This window comes from Podarcis pityusensis, assembly GCF_964106645.2.
Source record: "Podarcis pityusensis genome assembly, chromosome: 13".
In the NCBI taxonomy this organism is placed as follows: domain Eukaryota; kingdom Metazoa; phylum Chordata; class Lepidosauria; order Squamata; family Lacertidae; genus Podarcis; species Podarcis pityusensis.
The window spans coordinates 37246826-37267346 of NC_138038.1; the positions used below are offsets into that span (position 1 = coordinate 37246826).

Here is a 20521-nt window from a genome sequence, read left to right on the forward strand (position 1 = left end):
TCCCAAGGTTCCCTGTACTTTCACTTTGTTGACCAGCTTCTCCCTGTTGGTGAGGACCAGGTCCAATAAAGATGACTCCTCTGTTGCTTCTTCCACTTCTGGAAAATGACATTGTCAGTGAGGCAATTGAGGAAGTTGTTGGAGCTTTCATTCTTGGCAGAGTTTGTTGAAACTCAAACTCTGCCAAGAATGAAAGGTCCAATCATTTCTTCAATTGCCTCACTGACAATGTATCTGAGTAACTGAACTATTATATGACTACTATATCTCTTATTTATGAATGTTTGGGAATCTGCTGTAGAAAGGCATCATCTGAGTCCTCCATTTGGCTTGGAGGTCTATAGCAGACACCCACAATAAGGTCACTCTTGTTTCCCTCTCCTACAATTTTTATCCATATACTCTCAATCTGTCTTCCATGCTCCAAGTTATGGATCTCTTCACAAATGTACACGTCCTTTACATATAATCCTACTCCTCCCCTCTGTTTGATCTACTCCTTTTGAACAGGTTGCACCTCTCAAGTTCCAGTCATGAGTCTCATCCACCAGGCTCAAGAAATGCCTACTTAGGTCATATTTGTACTGAGAGCTCAAATTCTTTTTGCTTGTTTCCCATACTCTGTGCATTTGTGTAGAAACAACTAAAACCATGAGTCATTCGTCCACACACTGCTGCCTCTGTCCTCCTCCGTGGAGAATCGCCTGCCACCACCACACATCTCATCCTTCTATGGGGAGCAGAAGGAATCGTTCCATACACTGTACTTTCCACTGCTACCTTGATGTATTTTAAGGTCTGCAGCTGCTGTTCTTGCTACGCTGGCTGAGAACTGGTGTCCAAAGTGAGGGCATGGAGTCAGTTTTGCAGCTCCAGAGACACAGCGTGGCTCCTAACACGGCTCCTGCTTTTTGTGTCATGTTCCTCCAGGAGTTCGTCTCCTGCACTGCACAATCTTCTACCTCCCTAGGGACATCCCACCTGCCTCTCTGTTCCAGGACAGTCCACTCTCTAGCAAGAATTTCCTCATCTGCTCAGTAGCTCAAAGTGTGGATAGGTGGCCTCAAGTTGCTGTACCTTCTCTTCTAGCTTGGATTTGCTGTAGGTGTAGTAGGTCACTGCTGAAGCTCCCTTGTCATCCATGTCTCTTGGTCCATGAGACAACACTCCAGGCTTCCCCCTCAAACTCCGCCACTAAACACCCTTGCAAATGCCCCAGTTTACAAGTCCTAGTCACAAGAGCTTGACCTGCTAGATTTCTTCCTGTAGTGCTTGTATTAAAAGTGCAGCAGCCCTGCCTTCCTTCACCAGCATGGAGGTGTAAAAATAGGCAGATACAAATAAGTCCAAGCTGGCAAATTGGCTTAATGTTGGCCAGTGCTTTTTTCTAGAAAAATAAGAGCTGGTACTCACCATGAAATTGTTACAGTAAGTGTCACACTTTTAAACCAAAAGAGAGAGGTGCCAGTACTCACCATGAAGCTGTTACAGTAAAATGCTGAAGGTTACCCACCTATACATGCCTGGAAAGACAGGACGAGAACAACCTCTCACAACTCTAAGCATGAAAGGATAATTAAATAGTGTCAATGGGTAAGTACTTTGTGATACCTGACCTTTAAGTATGTACCTAAGCTCAGAATGGTTCTGCTCCCTTGTCTCCTGTCTCCACAAGCTCCCACACTCAGATTCTATACTGTCACTAGATAAACACAGCTTATTTCATTTGAGACCTCAGAACAAAATCCCTATTCCCTACCATTGAGCAAAAGGGCTCCTGCATTTTCTGCGACTGATGCCTAATGGACCATACCAAGGGAAGGTTGTGAAAAGGCACATTTCTTGTGTTCCATCTCTTCTTCCCATCCCCTCCTCTGTTTCAGATGAGATTGAACTGCTAGAGCGCCTGTGGCTATCAGGGATCTGCCACAATGACAAAATTGAGGTGATGAGTAGCAAGTTGGACATAGACAACATGGCGGGTGTCTTCTACATGCTCCTGGTGGCTATGGGACTAAGTCTGCTGGTCTTTGCCTGGGAACACCTAATCTACTGGAAACTGCGTCACTGTATGAGACATACAGGGCGGCTGGACTTCCTGCTCGCCTTCAGCAGGGTGAGGTTGCAAGATCAGCAAGGGACAGTTGGGTGCCCATTGATCCTCTCACCCACTAAGCTATTTCAACATCCATTACTGTCAATTTCTTTGTCCAGAGAGTAAGCTCTTCCCTCCCTCCACATCACTCTCCTTTCACCCAGGACTGTGAATAATCTTTGATCACACCACACCTGTATGCAGAAATCAGCATCCTTAGAATCTCACCATTCTTTTTCCCCTCAGAAAGCAGCAACCATTTCCAGCCTTTATGGCTGTGAAGGTAAGCATGGAAGTGTATGTGCAGACAATGACTTATACAGTCTCAAAAGCAAAAGGTGGGGTCTCTGCAAGTTTTCTAGTGGTCTAAAGATGGGGCTATAGAGCCTGCATCTTTCTTTGCCATTCTGCTGTGACTAAATTATACAAAAGAAGTCAGTACTGTATATGCAGGTTTTCATAGTACAAATCACAGACTTTGGGTTACCTTAACACGGAAAATAATATATACACCCGTCTACATTTTCCCCTTTCCCTAGCTATTAATTTATGGTTGTGTACATACAGGTGGTGACCATTCTGTGTGGTGGTTCCATTCCCAGCCCCCATGTGCATCAGCACAGCGTTCATCAGCATGCCCGGCCCTTTACGCCCCTGGTCTTCCCTCTTCTGGATCCAAAAGGACCCATGTGTCAGCGATCGCATGTCAATTGGATGAGCCTAAAGTGGTTACCACCTGTACATGCCTAGCCTGAATAGTAGGGGTCACTGTGGGACTGATATGAGGAAAACCAGTTCTGCCTGTCTGCAGCAGAAGCTGGATGCACAGAGCTAATTAGCTGGAACAATTTTTCAACTTTTAAAAAATTGTGTTGACGGTCTTTTAAAATTAAGGTGAAAAATTAATGTTCAGGTGAATGAATCTATTTGCTGCACTTCAAAAAATTAAAAGGGAGGTTGGCACCGTACCTGAGCAATCAAGTAGAACAGTACCAGAGAGACTAGCATATTTGCATTTTATTTGCTGGTTACTACATCCATCAAACAAAATGCGATATCTACCGGTAGCTCACTTGCAGAAGAAAAAAATGCAGGAAGTCCTATTTCAACATTATGTCCGACTCCATTGCTGTCTCTATATCCCTCTCATTTCTATGCTGGATTCTTAGTGACTAACTCCTAAAGATGGGTGTTGAGGTTTGAGCCATACTACTTTATTTGAAAGCCCTGCTTTCTGCCACCAGATTGGCTGTGGTTACTAGGTAAGGAAAGAGGAGCATACTCATCATATCTTGTTATGTCTATACTACAAATTTAAACTGGTGTCAAGCCTTTTAAATGGTTCTGGCTTACAGAGGGAAACCTGGGGCACGGTATTTCTATGATATGACTGGGAAGACTAACAAAGACTTGCTGGCACACTACAGACCACATTCCACAAGGAGGAGGGGAAGCCTGGTAGTTAAGAGATTTCAAAATAGATTAAATTTGTAGTGTAGTGATGACGTTAACAGGCCATTCCCCAGGCTTTCAAAACAGATTCTCATTGCTAAAGCACAAATTGAGTTCTTTATAGTTCTCATTTGCATATGTTGATCACTTTAAATGCAGATTAAAAATTGCTGCCGCCTAGCATTGAGGCTAAGTTTGTTTTGCTTTTAATCACTCAGCCAGGTGGCAAAAATCCCACCCTACTCTCTGATTCCTCTACCTGGAGAGTTTCCATTGTCTCTTTTTTGATCTTCACTATGTCAGTTTCTCCACTTGTATTTATCTCCTCCTCCTCTCACTGTATCCTCCTCTCTGCTTCCCTCCATTCACTGCCACAGTGATCCATCTCTGAAATAAATGACCTACTATGAAGGATAGGCTCAGGGCTGGTGGGAGAATGCATATGCTAGACAGGGTAGAAATGCACTCTTTGTTAATAGCAGAAGGCTCTCCATGGTGGAGAGTGATCTGGAGTAGCATTTGGGGTGGAAGATTGTGTGCATGTGAAGGATAGGAGGGAAAGAATTCCAGTTCCCTGGTGTTTATTATTCCCTGGTACAGGAAGACAGTCTTATAACAAGAGGTCCTTCACAATCGAGGGATATGGGATACCATCAGGAATACACTCCAGGGTTTTCCAAAGTGTGGGCTGTGACCCCATGAATATCACTGAGACGGATAAATGGGGTGAGGAATCTGTGAGACTAGTTACCTGTACTCAGGGGAGAAGAGCTGTGTAGCAGCAGCCAGGATGGGGCAGGGTGAATGGTGCATGTAGAAAATCAATCATGGGGTGAAGTGACATGAGGAGCTGGTGAGCAGAGAAAAGTGATGTTGTAGGTGGTGCTAGAGCTAATTACCCCCAGTGAGAGTTCTAGGCTATGGGTTAGAAAGTAACTGCACTTTCATGGAACTGGAGAAACCGTTCTTTATGATATTCTATAAAGAACTGCAAAAAGAGCACCACCAAAAAAGAGAGAGCATTATGACTGCAATACTTTATCACACAGAGGAAGTCCTGATGGGTTTCACAAGGAGCATGCAATACAGATGACTTTTACACTCTTCTTTGTGGATCCCCTCCGCCCCTCCACCCCCCAGGGAAGGAGGGGTAGTATGCACTGAGCCTGCCCCCAGGCTAGTACTCGGGTTCATCATGGTTCCCACCATATTTCCCATGCAGGTCTTACAGCAACAGTATTCCTCCCTGTAGTTTGGCAGTTGTGCTACAGTTCCAACAGCCCCTTTATTTATCCCTCTTTCTCCAATTCGCTCCAGGGCATGTACAGCTGTTGCAGCAGTGAAGACCCCAAAGTCCCAGATCAGCAGCAGCTACCCATCCTTAACCACACCTACGGGCCGTCGCGAGGTGCAGCCCCAGCGTTGCCCAGCCCCCCTGGCCCTCCACTTCCCTGTTCTAGCTTCCTGCCTCGTGAACGGCGCATTGTGGAACGGTGGCGCCACGCTCGTAGTCCCAATTGCTACAAGGATCTGTACCCTCCGACGCCTACAGAGCTCCCCACAACCAAACCCCCACGCCATAGCCTCAAGAGCCCTTTCTCAGATGGCTTCCACCGGTTCTATGGGCCCATTGAACCAGAAGGGCTGTCCGATCACGTCAGTGGCAAAAAGATGGCGCCCTGTCAGCTGTCTCCGCCACCACCCTCCCGGGGGCTGGAAAATCCTCCCTCATATTTTGCCATTGTGCGTGAGAAAGAAACTCCCGACATGCCACCGGTGGCATCGGGCTGGCAACGCAAATCCCTCCGTGGGTTGTATGAAAGTTTCCAAGCCGGGAAAGCGGCAAGCCGAGCCCCAGAGGTGAAGAAGTATGATGGCTCCTCCAGTGGCTATGCGACCAAAAGCCCTTGTGAGTTGGAACGGGGCAGCAGTCGGCCTTTTGGGAAAGAACGGGGTCGGTATGGCTACACACGGCTGTCCTATGAGGATGAACGCTCCCCACCTGTTTCCCGCTACAGACATGCCGAAGAGACATCTCTGCCTCGAGCTGAGACAGAAGTCAAATGCCCGACATCATCCAGCCGAGAGAGGAGCTCCCGGGCTCACATTTGCCGCAGTCATTCCCACCCGCTTGCTGTAGGTGCCAGCTTGCGCAGCCAAAGTCATTATGTGGATTTTTCTGACTCTGATTCTGACATCTGTGAGAGGGACAGTGATGGGCATAGCTGCTGGTACCAGTCGCCGGATTATTTCTGCACATACCCGTCCCGAGAGAGGCAGCTCTTTGCCACGCATAAGCCCCTGCACTACTGGTCAGCCGACAAGCTGGCCAAGTGCCACGGATGCCACGGTCCCTGCCAGCACTGCCTGAGCTTGGAAATGCTCCCGCCACCCACCCCACCATGCCGCAAGGAGGCCTTGCGCTACTTGAGCTGTTCTGAGGAGCGTCTGGAACGCCGGCTGGACTGGGAGCACCGCCACTGTAGCCTGTATGGATGCCTGGCTCCTCGCCACCGCCACGGCTTTCACCGACGCTGCCATCACCATTCCTGCGAGCTGGGGCCAGCTGGCGGAGTTCTACATCCCACCTCCCGTAGCCTGGAGGACCTCAGCTCTTGCCACATGGTGCGCTGCGGGGCCTCCCATCGACACCAGGGCGGCTTCTCGCCGGAGTGGCTGCCACGCAGGGTGAGCAGAAGCGGGGAGCTTTTTGCCCGCCGTGGTTCTGCCCATTTCTCTAGCCTGGAGTCAGAGGTATGACCAGCAACAGGTGGGGGGGGTGGGGGGGTGGGGAAAGAGGCTTCAGATGGGACAGCAGGAAAAAAAAGACTGAGCTGTAGTTGAGCTCACACAGTGGGGACTGAGGTGGTGCAGATGGCGCTGTGGTTCAACCGAATGGAAAGAAGGGAGGACCACGAAGATGACTGCAGAGAGGGGGAAGCAGAACAGTGCCACAAGTGAACCCACCAAGACAAAGGGCATGCCACCAGGATGCCACCAGGAATATATGTGATAGGACCACATCTCCCTGCTACAGAAAAGGGGAAGTGTTCAACCAAAAGAGTATCACAGATTAAACAGTGGGGACTGGAACCACCAATAATCCCATTAAAAAACCCAGGGGAGTGGAGATGATATGTCAGAGAGGGGTAACACCCTGAGACTGCTACCCCAAGTGCCACCAGAATAGCTCCCTGTGACAAAACACCCAGTCCCATCCACCAGCCGATTTACAGCAGGGGATAGAGGGGAATTGGTCTCTCCTGTGTATCCATAACAGACCTTTTATATCCAGAAAAAGGGCTTTTCTGCCACCCTGTGGCACATCGATGGGGTAGGTTCCTGTGGCCAGTGGCAATTGGCTACTGCAACAGCAGGGCTGTTACTCTCTGAACAAAACCCGAGAGAGTGCCAATGAAATGAACCAATCATGAACCTGGAGAGAGTCTGTGTCCCCATGTAGACTGGCAGCAGGGGGGAAGTGCCATCAGTCAGGCTCCGGAGGGGGTGGGGAGGGGCTTGGACAACAATAACCACAAAACTGTCTGGACTTCTGGGTGGGAGGGGATGTTAGGAGACAAAACTGTGACTTTGTTCAACAGAAAACTGTGATATTTCCCCCCCTGCACATTTCCCTCTTCTCCCTTCTTGCTTTCTTTGCTCTTCTTAACCACCACCTTCTTTCTCCTTCCCCCCTGCTTTAATCTTGCAATCATGCACCCATTATGATAGAGATAGCAACACATGCAAACATCATGGATGCTGAAATGAAAAAACACACACACACTTGTGCGCTGTAATGGGCAAAAGCAATCACTGCCCCCCAAACCACATAGACAAACCAGTCCCATGACTGAAAGTGTCTGTTTCACACATCCTACATCAGTGCACCAAAGCTCTCCGTATTAAGAGAGCTATTGCAGAAAATGACAGAAAACATGACTATATAGACTGAAAGGGCACCTGCACTTCAAACCAAACAAAATTAAATCTAATAGAATAAAAACCTCATTCAACAGATAATATACTGTATATTCTCATCACCAAAATTACCACACACCATCTTAATGCTGGTTGCTGTAAGCTGGGAAGCTGGAACACTGGATGTGAGAGTGATTATAAAACTTATTTCCATGCTTCCTGCTTGAGGGGGGAACTGTGCATCCCCCATTGCAGGGAAAGATAAATGTGCTCCCAATGCAGGTACATCTTGCGCACCTTTCCACAGAGAAGATACACAAGTTCTCCTTTTGCTGGAGACTGCTGATGAGTGGGAAGGCGGACATTAAAGCCAGCTGAAAGCCCAGTCTCTGCACTATTCTGGAAAATGCCCAGCCTTAGAATTTTGCAAGTTTCTAGGAGAAACTTTTGCAAATATGAGAAGCCAAGTGTACTTAAGTAGCAGGTCTGAAGGAAGAGTTTTTCACTCAGCTTGCAAATGATCTGAGATCCACTGCAACATGATGTGGCTATTAATTGGCAAACTGAGCTATTTCTTTTTTGAAAAAAAAACCAACAACAATGAGACAAAACTCATGGAAGACAGGAATATAAATGGTTAGTAGATAAGATGGGAATCTTGGCATGGTTCTAAACCTTAAGACAGCAAGAATCCAGAAGAGAAAAGGGAGAACAGGGTATTCTTTTATTATATTTCATCTCTAGAATGTTTGGAACTTTCCCTAAAGCAGAGGTCAGTAACATAAAGTCCATGGGCAGCATTACAGATTAACTCAAGTTTTGGGGGCAAACTAGAGTTGAAGGCAGCAAACCCATATGATACAACCAGGCCGCTGCCAAGTCCAACATCACAACCACTTCTCCATAAGCAGTGTTCCCCTGATGGGGTGAAACCAGAAGTAATAGCTACCAGGAAAAAGGCAGCTCAGGAGACGTGGTGGTGGTAATAGGGTCACGGGCAGGAAAAATGTTCAGCATTCACCTTCCACCTGTGCTGCACTCTTTTTCTCATCCTGCCCCTGCTCTATGGGAATTTGGCACAACCCACATTTCAACACAAGGGTCATGGCATGAAGCAGTCATGTCATTTTGCCCCTTACCCAAGGCTCTCAGTCTTCTCCAGAAACCTTGAAAATGAGGATTCTGGGGAAATCAAAAAGACCATGCACATGAAACAAAACCTTGCCAGGGCCACGGGTGGCTTGTAGACTGTGTGTCACCAGTCCCAGCCCCTCTCGGAGACACAGCCAGTGCTGTGTGTGCTACAATTCCAGGCAAGTGCCAATTTGGTGTTAGGCACAGAATGCTGCACTCTGCAAATCTAATTTTTGCAAGATCAGTTTGAAGTGCTCAGCAGGTCTGAAGGCAGGTCTGGCTACAGGCTTTAGAGGGCCCTCAACAAAGTGTCCTCTGCTGGGGCAGGGGCCATGCATTGGTGGCCATAGGCTTCCTTAGCAGCCACAAGCATCTACAAGGCACCATTTTAAACTTCCCATAGTGCTCCTGTTGCAGCATAGCAGGAAGTTTAAAATGGCATCCCACAGACCCAGCCAGTTGATGCTGGCGGACCCTGCCAAAGTGCTAGACTGCTCAAAGGACGCCACAAGGTGAGGCTGGGCTTACCAGATTTGTAGGCATCTCCAGGGCCCAGACGGTGGTCTCTAAGTGCTCTGTGGCACTTCTCTCTCTGTGAAAAGCAGAAACAGAATGAAGCAACAAAGCAAAGAAAGCCACTTGTTTCTTTAATCTGTCAGCTTTCCTCGGCACTGTGCAGCAGCTACCCTGGCACGCAATTTCAATGGACCACAGAGCAGACACAGGTCCCGGCCACCACTTTGACCCAGTAAAGCAGCAGCACCTCTCCTCTCATCCATCCTCCCCTAGCCAAGTGAGGCTTGTGCTCAGCAAGGCCTCGTTTGAAGTGCTGTGTTTGGTTTTGAGCACCTCAGTTCGAGCAGGATGTTGACAAATTGAAAAAGATTCAGAGGAGAGCTGCAAGGATGATCAAAGGTCTGGAAGGCAAGTCATATGTGGAGATGCTGAAGTAACTGGGTCTGTTTAGCCTCGAGAAAAATAAGATGAAGGGGGCGGGGGAAGAGAGAGAGAGAGATGTTGACAGTTTTCAAATATTTAAAAAGGCATTGGAAAGCAGAGGGAGAGAACAGCAGATGGAGAGGACATAAAACAATGAGCTTTAAGTGTATAGATCTGGCCACATCCTGTCAGGCTGGCATTACTGAGCTGCAAAGGGAGAAAGGAGCAAAGATCCTCACTGTGTCTGGTCACAGGAATTGTGAGGGAACTCTGGTGGAACCAGTGAATCCTCTTTTTTACTGAGGTGCTAGCATTTTTGCAAAAAAAGTCCAGAAATGAAGTCCTGATGAGGGGGGCAGTACTGGGATAAGGCCCAGACCGCTTCTGGGAAAACCAGCTGGTGCTGGCACACCCCTAATTATTCAGCCACCAAACAAGCCGGCAGGTCTCCTATCTGCTGAGGAGACTTTAAGTGTACAGGATGTCCTGTCTCAGGGCTGGAGTTGGATCCAAGGGTCTCTAGAGTCCCTCGCAACTCTAAAAGTTATCCAATACAGTGGCAAGAAGAGTGGCATGGTCCCAGGTGCCAGAGTCACATACGGTCACTCCCAAAATGGTGCACACACTGCCAACAGTGAACTGCAGGGAGGGGAGGGGGAACACACTCCCAATCACACAGCCACAGTCAAGCACAAAGGCATACAAGCACACACCAAACAATCACGCCTGCAGGTAGAGAAACGAGCCTCTGCATATAAAACCCACCATTGCGCAAAACAGACTTAATGTGCCGCTTAATGGAGCTTGCACAGCAAAAAAAGGTACCACAATTTTTTGAAAAAAACAAACAAACATTGCAAGCACACAGCCTCCATCTCAGATACAGGTAGGCAGGATCGAAGCCACACAAGCATTTCAAAGGAACCCACAATCACACATGTATACAAATCACACCGACAGAGGCGTTTGCAAAAAGCAGCTGTGCCAGGACTGCGGCACACTTGACGTTTTTCCCCGGCGTGCAGATAAGGGTAACGCTATTGCTTGCCTTGTGGCAGGACTGTGGGCCTAAATGGTTTAGGAAGCGACGTCATGTGTGAAGTGGCCCCTGAGTCTAAAGCAGCAAAGGGTGGCGCCAGGAAGGGCAATGTGTTTGTTGAGACGCACATCTTTTGTAAGCAAAATCTGCTAAAGATTTCACTAAGTGTGCACAGGACCCACCGACACGGAGATATAAAACCATAGGAACTGTAGCATACATGAAAATGTGTGACATAAAATGCACCACAGAAGAGGTGCACCCCCCAAATCTCCAATAAATGAACACTGAGATACAACTACATGTGCAGAATCGGGACCACATGCAGTCTCCCTCACAAGTAAACTAACAACCATAAATAAACCCATAATAACCTCAGACTCACACTCCCAACCTTGCTTTCTCTTTCTCTCTCTTTGTGTCTCTTTGTCCCTTTTCCTATTTTGGGGGGGCAATTTAGTAATAACTTTAGAACTGCTGTTTTAGGGAGCGGGCTATGTGGGTGGGGGTGGTCTTTCTTGGAATGGGTGGGGTTTCGCTGGGGTGGGGTGGGGAAGTGGGACCATGGGGCAGCGCCCCACAACAGAATGGGGCAGGGTTTGGGTGGGGCAGGGACCCAGGCATCCGGATGGGGGGGAGGGGCTAGGGTTTTCGATACTATTTTAGGGCGTTCATAAGAAATAAAGGCTTTTTTAATCCCGCTCAGACCTTGCCACAGTGTGGTTTCTCTGCGTGTGTGCATATTTGGGGAAGCCTTCTTATTTAAGGTTTGCATTCCTTTCTTTCTATACTGATGAGTCACAAAAAAACAAGGCTCATCCTCTCTTCACCCATCCTCTCTTCACCCACCTCCCTCTAACAAACCGCCAGCCTTGTTTTAATCTCACAAAACAGCAGAAAACAAAAATAAGAAGAGGAACCAAGGAAAAAGAGGGAGCAGGTAATTTGCTTACATTAAGAACCAAACTATAGGTGGTGTTGATCACATACATAGTTTGTCCTTGAGTGCACAATTTTTATTTCATAAATAGCCAGCAGGAGTTCCTCCACTGCAATTCAATGCAGATTGGGCCCCTGCAAGGCCTTCCCCCACTCATGTAAATTGCAGCCATGCCTCCCCCCTTCCAATTGAGACTGCAGTGAGCTAAACAGCACTTATGCCCCACTCTCCAGAGTCCCAGTCTTGATTTCTGAAAGAAAAATCATGCACTCAGGGGCAAATCATGTGATTAATGTCATGGACAGTTTGGCACTTCGTCCCCAAAAATAAGCAAAGATAATACCAGATTTTCTTAATGTGGCTGTCCTTGGCACAAAATATGGAGTCTGGAATTTTTAGCTGTTCAGTGCCACAACTTTACGGTTAAATGTTTCCCAAGTCCCCATTAAGAAGTCTAGAGGAAGAGCCATAGGGTGGCTTGCTTTAGACAAGGCAGCACTGGAGACTTGTGACATCTATTTAACGTCTGCTTGTTTATAAGTATGCAAGCAGACCCTCCAGACTCGTGTTTTATTGTGGATGTATTCTGCAACATGTCCTTATTACAATAATAGTAAATTAACGGTGGATTTTGTCTGTTTTGTTGGTTGTTCTGTGATGCTTTCCCAGTGTTATGGCTGTCTGAAAGGGCCACAGAGCAATAGAAGTGGGACAAAAATAACCAGAAGATTTGTGGAATAAAGTTATGAGATTTCAGCAGGATGTTACAGGGCATGCACTGACTGAAAATGAAGCAATATGAACACTCCAAAACTTTTTGCTGGCATAAATAGTATTGAAAGCAGGATCACGCATGACCACCCTGAGAGCATCATGAGCACAAATTACCATGAATGCACAAGAAAAGGGATTTTTGAAGCAGGCAGCTCTACCACCAATTTGGCATGAAATATCCAAAGAGCAACTGTACCTCTCTTAGCCATGCCCCAGCTTTAAAAAACAAATAAATATCACAGCTGTCTCTGAGGGCTTATCCACACTCACCTTTTGCCCCAGAGCTTTCATGGAGATTCCCTATGAAAAACTGCTCTTTAGCGCTTAATCAGAACAAACAGCAGATTGATGTTTGCTACGATTGAGCGCTAAAGAGTGGGTTTTCACAGGGGAAAGCTCTGGAACAAAAATAATTGTAATGGTTCTAGGGGTTGCTCGTGCGTAAGCCGGTGCTTATCTCCCCGGCTGGGTGCAAACACCTGGCTGGGTTGCCTAAGTGAACCTTTTCTGTCCGGACAGCCACTCACCCGTGGCTGACTCAATCGCTGGCAGAATCCGTCAGTGGGCGTTTCTTAAACTTCTTCCAGCAAAGAAGCTCTTTGACGCCTAGTCTCCTCCTACTCTCTCTGCGCGAAAGCCTTCTGCGCAAGGAGGGCGTGGGCAACGGAGGACCCCTACTCTCCCCGCTGGTCCCAGGCAAGGAGTCATGGGACCGCCTCGCCGCTTCCCCCATCTGCCCCCCTTCTCCACTGGTGCTACGCTGATTCTCTTCCCCAGAAGATGGGCTGCTTCTCCCAATCCCTGGACGCTCTCTGGAATCCCTCTGGCTTTTGCTCTCTCCCTCCGGCACTGATGGCAGTTCCCTGACAATAATGATGCCTAGACACATAGCTTTAAAGTGCAGACCTTGCCTGGAAAGAGCGGGGAGAAAGCTAAGTGTCGATAAGCCCTGTCTCTGTTCCAGTTCAAACTTGCTGGTTTCCCTTTCCCTGCCAGGGTGTCACCTTCCAACAGAAGTGGGGGAAAGACCTTTCCCGTCATCAAGCAACATATTTTTTAAAATTCAGTTCCTGACCATCCATAACCTGCCCAGTGATAGGCCCATTCCTAATAAACAAAAATTTCCAAAACCTTAACAATGCAGGCTGCCTCTGACAATACATGACACTCCACTGTGTACCTTGAGTGTGTTGATTTAACCTATAACAACACATAGCATTGACAGAGTCATAGAATCGTACAGTTGGAAGGAACCCAAAGGGTCATCTGGTCCAACCCCCTGCAACCAAGCAAGACTGGATTATCCATGGTGCAGTTGGAACAATGGCACCATGGCCCATGTCTGCAAGGCAGCACAGAGTTTGAACTCCCCCCCCCCAAAAAAGTACATCCCTAGTCCTTTGGGAAGAGACGTTATAAATCATAATGTTCAGGGTACCAACATGATTGAAGATAATATTTTACTGAAGTTGGGGGTGGGGAGGGGAGGGGAGGGGAGGGGAAACAGGTTTCATATTACTCTGCAGAGTGCTTCAAGAAGTCAGAAGGGCCCCCTCTTCCACACTTGCTGGCTGAGAAGTAGCCCTCTCCCCTTCACTTTAGAGGGTACTCTACAAGGTGGCTGCCTATGCACCTTTTGGGGGGGATTTGGGGGCTAAAGAAGGCAATGCAGTGATGGCAGAAGTGGAAATGGGTGTGTGTGGAATATATATTTGTAAGTAGTGTTTGTGTGTTTGTTGGTGTGTGTGTGTGTGTGTGTGTGTGAGAGAGAGAGAGAGAGAGAGAGAAAGAAAGAAAGAACACGACTGTACCAGAATGCCCAATGAAACTCATTGCTAAACGTGGGTTTTAAATATTATTTGATGGAGATGCCTTTGATCAGGCATGTTTATACCCAGTGCAGAACACTGGAAAGCGGGAGCAGGCTTTGTTTTATTTTTTAGGAACATAGGGGTCTAAAACTCAATAATCAAACCAGACTAAAAGTGGTTGAAGCCTTGGAGCTGTACTAATTAATCTGTGATGCGTGTGTGCAGAAAAACACAACCCCTTATTGAACAAAGATGCATCAGTTTAGTTAAAGGCACCAACATTTTATGTCTACGATACAAGCACTAAGTTCCCTTTTGAGGTCATTTTGCACCACCTAAATCTTCACAACCACCATTGAGGTATTTTAGGCTGAGAGTTGGTGACGGGTCAAAGGCAGAAAGTGAGTAAAAGCAGTGATGAGTTAAGTACACATGCCCAGAGTATTTTCTTTTTGTTTATCAAGATTGGCACACACACACACAAACAAACAAACATGTTTGCAGTTTGCTGACAATTGTGAAACTGCATATGTTCAGGATTGATGTTTTTTGTAATCCATGAATATTCAACACCATTGTAAATGTGTTTATCTTTAGGAGACCACAATATTTTTTGTGGTACATTATTTTATGCATTCCTTTTCTGGAAGTAAAGGGCCCCTATTTTGGGAATTGCACCAGGGCTCCCAACTACCTTAATCCAGCCTTGCAGCTAAGCCATATCTCTGGAGGCTAGAGACTGGATAGGAGGATGAACCTCAGCAGATGTAGCATTTAATTCCCTGGCTTGAGAGCAAGGTGGAATCTCAGAGTCCAGACTGTCAGCCTCAATCTCTTCTATTTCCAAAGTGAATTCCAACTTTTTTTCCTAGCAGGGATTTTTGTGTTTTACCAGCCGAAGTTCAACAGCTGTAACTTTCCAAGCATGGAGACGCAGTGATGGGAAAAGCTTCTCCTGAAGGATTCTAAGGTGTTATTTACTATTATATTATATAGATCTGTTTTATATTTTATCCTGCCCTTCCTCCAAGGAGCTCAGGGCAGGGTTTTGCTCTGTCTACTGTATCCTCACACTGTACCCTGCAAGGTAAGTTTGGCTGACAGACAGTAACTCACTCACTGAGAGGTCACCAAGTAAGCTTCATGGCTGAGTTCACACCCAGGTTTTCTAGTACTAGTCTGAGACTGTAACCACTGCACCGCATTTCCATGCACAGAAAATGAAGAAGAAAACTTCAGTTTGGTTGTTGTTCAGAAAGCACTTAAACTCTGTCCTGCTCTGTCTAGCATTTAGGACTGGAAATGCATTTTCGCCTATAATATAGGAATAGCTCATGACATGATAATTGTTGGTCTTTTGTGTAGGTATTATATCCCAAAAGGATAGCATTTTTAAAACAGAAAAACTAACCATGGATTCAGTGGCCCTGTTTATATGGCACAACCAAACTGCAGTTTCCCCACCAAGCTTTGGGGTTGTGTGCTCTGCCCTCCCATGCCTCTCTGCCCTCTCTTCTCATCCAGTGTCCCAACTCCCTCCCTCACTTCCTAGTTTGCACTATTGCCTGCCATGAAATCTGAATTGGGCAAACTACAGCAACCACAAATCCCAGTTCCAATTTTTTTTGAAGGCAAAATACTGCTTGCAATAGGCATTGTTTGCCTGATCAGGACATTACAGCAAGCTAGAGAATATTGCAAAACAAGGAAATGAAGGAAGGAAATAGAGTGCACCAACCTGAGGCGCTGACCGCCAAACCATATTTCAACATTTGAACTAGACCAGTGGGTAAAGCTACTTTCTCCCTAAGAATGCAGCAGTCCTATCTCCCCAGTTTTTCTTTCTCCTCATAGCTTATAACCACTAGGGTCCCTAGGATCTGCTCTCCCTCTCATCCTTGTGATTGTCTGTACACGTGGAAAAAAAGGGGATGTGGAAAGCATAAATCAAGAAGATGAACGCATCAAGGGACCCAAGGAAAGGCAGGGGTCAGAAGGGGGCACCAAACGCTTCTCTAACTGGCAACAGAGGAGGCCATAGGATGGATGGATTAAGCCTAACTCATTATCCGTCTTCGTCCAGATGCCTCGCTGCAAAAAGCAGCAGAGCCATTGCTTTCTGTTAATAAAATGAAAAATGTGTTTTTTTAGCACCCCACCTCCCTATCTGCTAGCTAGGAAAATTTATCCTCCCCCACCCCCGACTTTTTATCTGCACCAAAAGCACAGATGCTCATATTGGTTGTCTGCCTGCCTGAATCTGCAGACAGCCCGGAATAATAGCAAGAACAGGAAGGGAAATGAAATGATACCCCCACAGATATGCCTGGAAATGCAGGCCAGGGTTGAAGGATACCACCTAAGGCAACGGGAAAGTTCGGTTGCGGTGTTTTCCAGTATGCAGCTTGGAACGTGTGCATGCATAGACAGAGGCCGCGTGTCTGTCCTAATGTGATCTAGCATATTTTGCCCCTGCGTGTGACAGCACAGTCAGTTTCCTCTTGGCCCTGTGCCTCCCTCCCTCCCTCTTTCTCCCCCTCCCCTTCCTCCTGGCCCAGCGTCTTGTTAATCATATTTTCCGGCTGAATTACACATTTGCACTAATTTAATTTTTCATTTCTATGTAAATGAACTTTCTCCAAAGTTCCAGACTGACGCTGCAGTGACAGAACAGCCCACAGAAAGGAAGAAAAAAGAGTGGCGAGAGAACAGCCAGCAGGGACTGGCACTTGCCTCCAACCCACTCAGCCCCACGCTGCTCTCACCACCAGCCTAAGGGTTTGAGCTCCCAGGGTTCCCCTCCTTTGATCCATGGGATCCCTCCCATTTAGAGTTGCCAGCTTCTGAACTAGCCCCTGCTCCTATTCCTTTAACCATGTAGTGATCATTTTTGACTCTGTACCCTGAAAAGCTCCACTTCATGACTCCTGCAGATTAAAACACTGTTAGAGTTGCAAGAACAGGCCAGGTCAACATTTTCTTGTCAACTCCCATTCCTGGGAACCCAGAGGTTTTGGTTAATAGGTGTCCTATCAGCTAATAAAGGGGATGTCACTCCTATCACCTCAGAACTCCACCAGAAAACCCAGAAATCCTGCCTTCCCACACAGGCCTCTTTTATTCTAACCTCCCAAACTCTGTCCCATCTACTTAGGGCCCCACTCCCTATCCTAGCCGCTTCCCTTGGGGCCACACACTCTTTCCTTGAGGGAGGGAGGGTTAATCTTAAGTGCCACATTCAGAATTGGCGCATTTTCTGCCCTGAGCATCCACTTCCAGCTTGAGCCAGGCTTCAGCAGACTCAGCCCCAGGATCTGTTTTCAAAATTTTCTTCAAGACAGAACTAAATCAGGTAAGTCACTATTCTCTTCAGTCTGAGTTTGCAGATGGGGAAATCAGGCTGAGGCAGCAATTGGGCCAGAAGTGGGATAGGAACCCAAGTTTTCTGCACTTCATCGTCTCTATGCTCAACTATTCTAGACCACCAGCCCCACCCCACCCCGTTGCTCAAGACTGCACCTGGTGTTTTGAGGGGGGGCTATGTTAGGATCAGCATCTTTCTCCCCCTTCTCTCAGAGGACAGATACCTTTCACAGCATGAACAGGTAGACTTCCAAAGGGACACAGCGTCATGGAAGAGTGTTGCCTGCTCATCCTTCTTCTGTCGAAGGGACAGACACCTATGTCAGGAGGCGGGAAAGGGTGTCTGGCAACCCAACATCGCCCAGGCTGTCCTTGGCCTCAAAATAGGCATATGTTACAAGGCAGGGCAACTCCCGTCCCCTCAGCATTTGGCTGCCTCCACCCTCTCAAGCTGGCAGGCCCCCAACAAGTCTCACTGGAGCAGAGGAGCAACTTGTTGTGTTTAAAGATTCATGTTTGGCCTCTGAAATATTCAGCAGATGTCAAGCTGACAGCAGTCGCCATGCAAAAGGGGGGAGTGGACTAGAAAGCTAAAGGGATCTTTCCATTCAGGAGATAATGGGACAGTGGAGCACGCAGCCAGCGTTGTAGCGGGGAGAGAAAGAGGGAAGCCAGATGTGTGTGTGAAGGAAGGAAGTTGCGAGTTCAGGATGGAAGGGTGTCAGCAGCACATACTCCGCAGAGGAGAGAGCGAGAGAGAGAGGCTGGCTCAGCTGCTGGCTCAGCACAGCCTGCGTCTCTGCTTAGAGGCCCTCTAATATAGGGTAATTGCCAGTAATCTGCGACAGAGCCATCCATCCCTCCATCTCGTTATCGCCTAAGCTCGTCACCTGCCTCTGAACTTGGAAAGTGATGCTGAGCGAGCAGAACCGGGCCCTGCCTGCACCGCTGGGAGGACTCTCTGCCTCCCCTCCTCTGCTTTAACCCAACCAGCCCTGTTGCTCTTGGAGAAATCCTGGCCAGTGACTTTCCCCCTTCCCCAAACCACCAGGGCAACAATTGCCAAAATGATGCGCTGTGAAAGAAGAGCTGGCAATAACGGGCATCTGGTGGGCGAAAAAGTAGCCATCTATGCATGAGGCTGACTGCTGCACCTCTGACTGGTCTGGCATATTTTATTTCATTTTACTTATTTATTTATTGCATTTACATCCTGTCTTTTCTTCCAAGGAGCTCAAGATCATGTACACGTTCTCTCCCTCATTTAATCCCCACAACAACCCTGTGAAGGAGGTTAGGCTGACTGGCAGTGACTGGCTCAAGGTCACCCATTGAGCTTCATGGCTAAGTAGGGATTTGAACTTTGGTCTTCCAGGTCCTAATCCAACACTCTTATCACTACACCACACAATCAGCCTTCATGAGGGAAGGGTAATTCTGTCCCACCACTGCCTCTGACACAATTCAGTAACAACGCAAAGATTCTGCAGATTTACCAGCCCTCGAAGGAATATGCTTCCTAGATTTCTGCATGAGTCACTGCTCCGGGCTTGCTTCCTCATAAGAAGGGAAGCATGCTCAGAAAAAAATGGCCTTTTGCAGAAACACAGGGGAGGGGAGGGGTGGCTAACCTTGAGAGTTGTACGCATGCAGTATACACTGGGCCATTTCTCTCTCCCAGAGGTCCAATTTCCATACCCTCCTAACCTGCTTAGAAAGCACCAAACTTCTTGCATCCAGTCGTCATCCACTGTTTAAAAACCTGGGAGAACCATTTCCCAGCTCCTACGGTTTTACCTCTCCCCACAAAAGCACAGAATGTTCTCAGAAGGGTTGTCAGAACTAGACCTTGAGAGCTAGATCCTGCTGTACCCTTACAAATTGGCTAGAAGGGGAAATTCCACCACTGCTGCAATGTCTTGGGTGGGAGTGAAATGGCACCTGCTGAAATCCTCCCTTTTCAAAGGTCTGGCAGCCAGACCGGGCAACCTTGTTTCCAGTCTCCTACCTCCTCTGTCTCCTGGGAAAAATAACAATACCTCTTTCTATTTATCACCCCAGCCCTAATTCCCCTCCTGGAGAACCCAGGAGTTCTGGCACCATATCTCTGCTCCTTTCCTATTAGGCACATGGCATCCTAGGTTTTGTTCCTTTAACAAGGGTCAGGAGGAAATAGAACAGTCGCACCTTTTCCAGAGACAGCAAAGAAAAGATGGTGAAATGTGCAAAACATATGCCTTGAAACAGAAGGGGAGACTGGGGTGAGCCTTATTGCACCCTTCCTTGTACAACCGCTCGCAAAGTAGTCTAGCTGTGCTTTTCAAATTATCCAGTAAAGCCACCACCTTGTAACATTTACAGCCCCCAGTGTAAATCACCACCATGATCTTCCATCTCCCTGCCGGAGGGTTTAATCTATAACTTGTGGATCAAAGAGGTTTAGCAGGAAGGACAGGAAGAAGGAAGGAGGGTGCAGCTCTCGCTCAGGGAAAATGGAGGAGAAGGAGATCAGACTTTGTCACATGCCTGCCGTGCAGCTCTTCAAGGTTGTGGTGGGGGGGAGGTATCAGTACAATTCCTATAACAGAGAAGCTTGGGGAAATCCTGGCTCTCAGTCCCTACACAGCTCTTTCCCACTAGACCTCACTCCGCTCACAACGGATACAGCAAGAGGCAATGTTGTTTTCATTCTTTCACACGCACACACACAGCATCACAAACACCCCACATGGATGAAGCCAAACACAATCTGTCATCTGCCTTCTGGAACATATGGAGAGAAAGCGCCTTTCTCATCCGGCTCTTTTTCTTGCTCTAAGTGCTTTTGGCTTCACACCTTCAGAGCATGTAAATATTGTAATGATACGTGTAGTCCAAAGGAGGTCCCTTGAGAGAATTATTGGGCCCTGGAAAGCCCACCATAGGAACCTCTTCCCCTGCCCCCAACCCCAGCCAGACAGCCAAACAGCCAGGTCTCCACCTGCTCCCCTTCCCCAGGCTTTTCACCTTGCTTCGGATCTGGAAGCCTTCCATCCCATTTCCAGATATAGGGG

General features: G+C 47.5%; 2 protein-coding genes across 7 annotated transcripts in view; one reads left to right on the plus strand and one right to left on the minus strand.

Annotated features, from left to right (window-relative positions):
- Positions 1 to 11077, plus strand: part of GRIN2D (glutamate ionotropic receptor NMDA type subunit 2D) — a 62501-nt gene extending 51424 nt beyond the window's left edge. For all 3 annotated transcript variants that reach the window (XM_080977606.1, XM_080977605.1, XM_080977607.1), the window contains 2 exons: positions 1884 to 2116; positions 4865 to 11077. In XM_080977606.1, the coding sequence (XP_080833732.1) occupies positions 1884 to 2116; positions 4865 to 6307 (1676 nt within the window). In that variant the 3' untranslated portion in view covers positions 6308 to 11077. The remainder of the gene's footprint in view (positions 1 to 1883; positions 2117 to 4864) is intronic.
- KDELR1 (KDEL endoplasmic reticulum protein retention receptor 1) overlaps positions 1 to 20521 on the minus strand; it is a 124974-nt gene that overhangs the window by 70346 nt on the left and 34107 nt on the right. For 2 of the 4 annotated variants that reach the window (XM_080977620.1, XM_080977622.1), the window contains exon 3: positions 9131 to 9194. The exons of the other annotated variants lie outside the window; for them this stretch is intronic. The gene's annotated coding sequence lies outside the window, so the exon portion shown is untranslated. The remainder of the gene's footprint in view (positions 1 to 9130; positions 9195 to 20521) is intronic. 4 annotated transcript variants of the gene reach the window in all.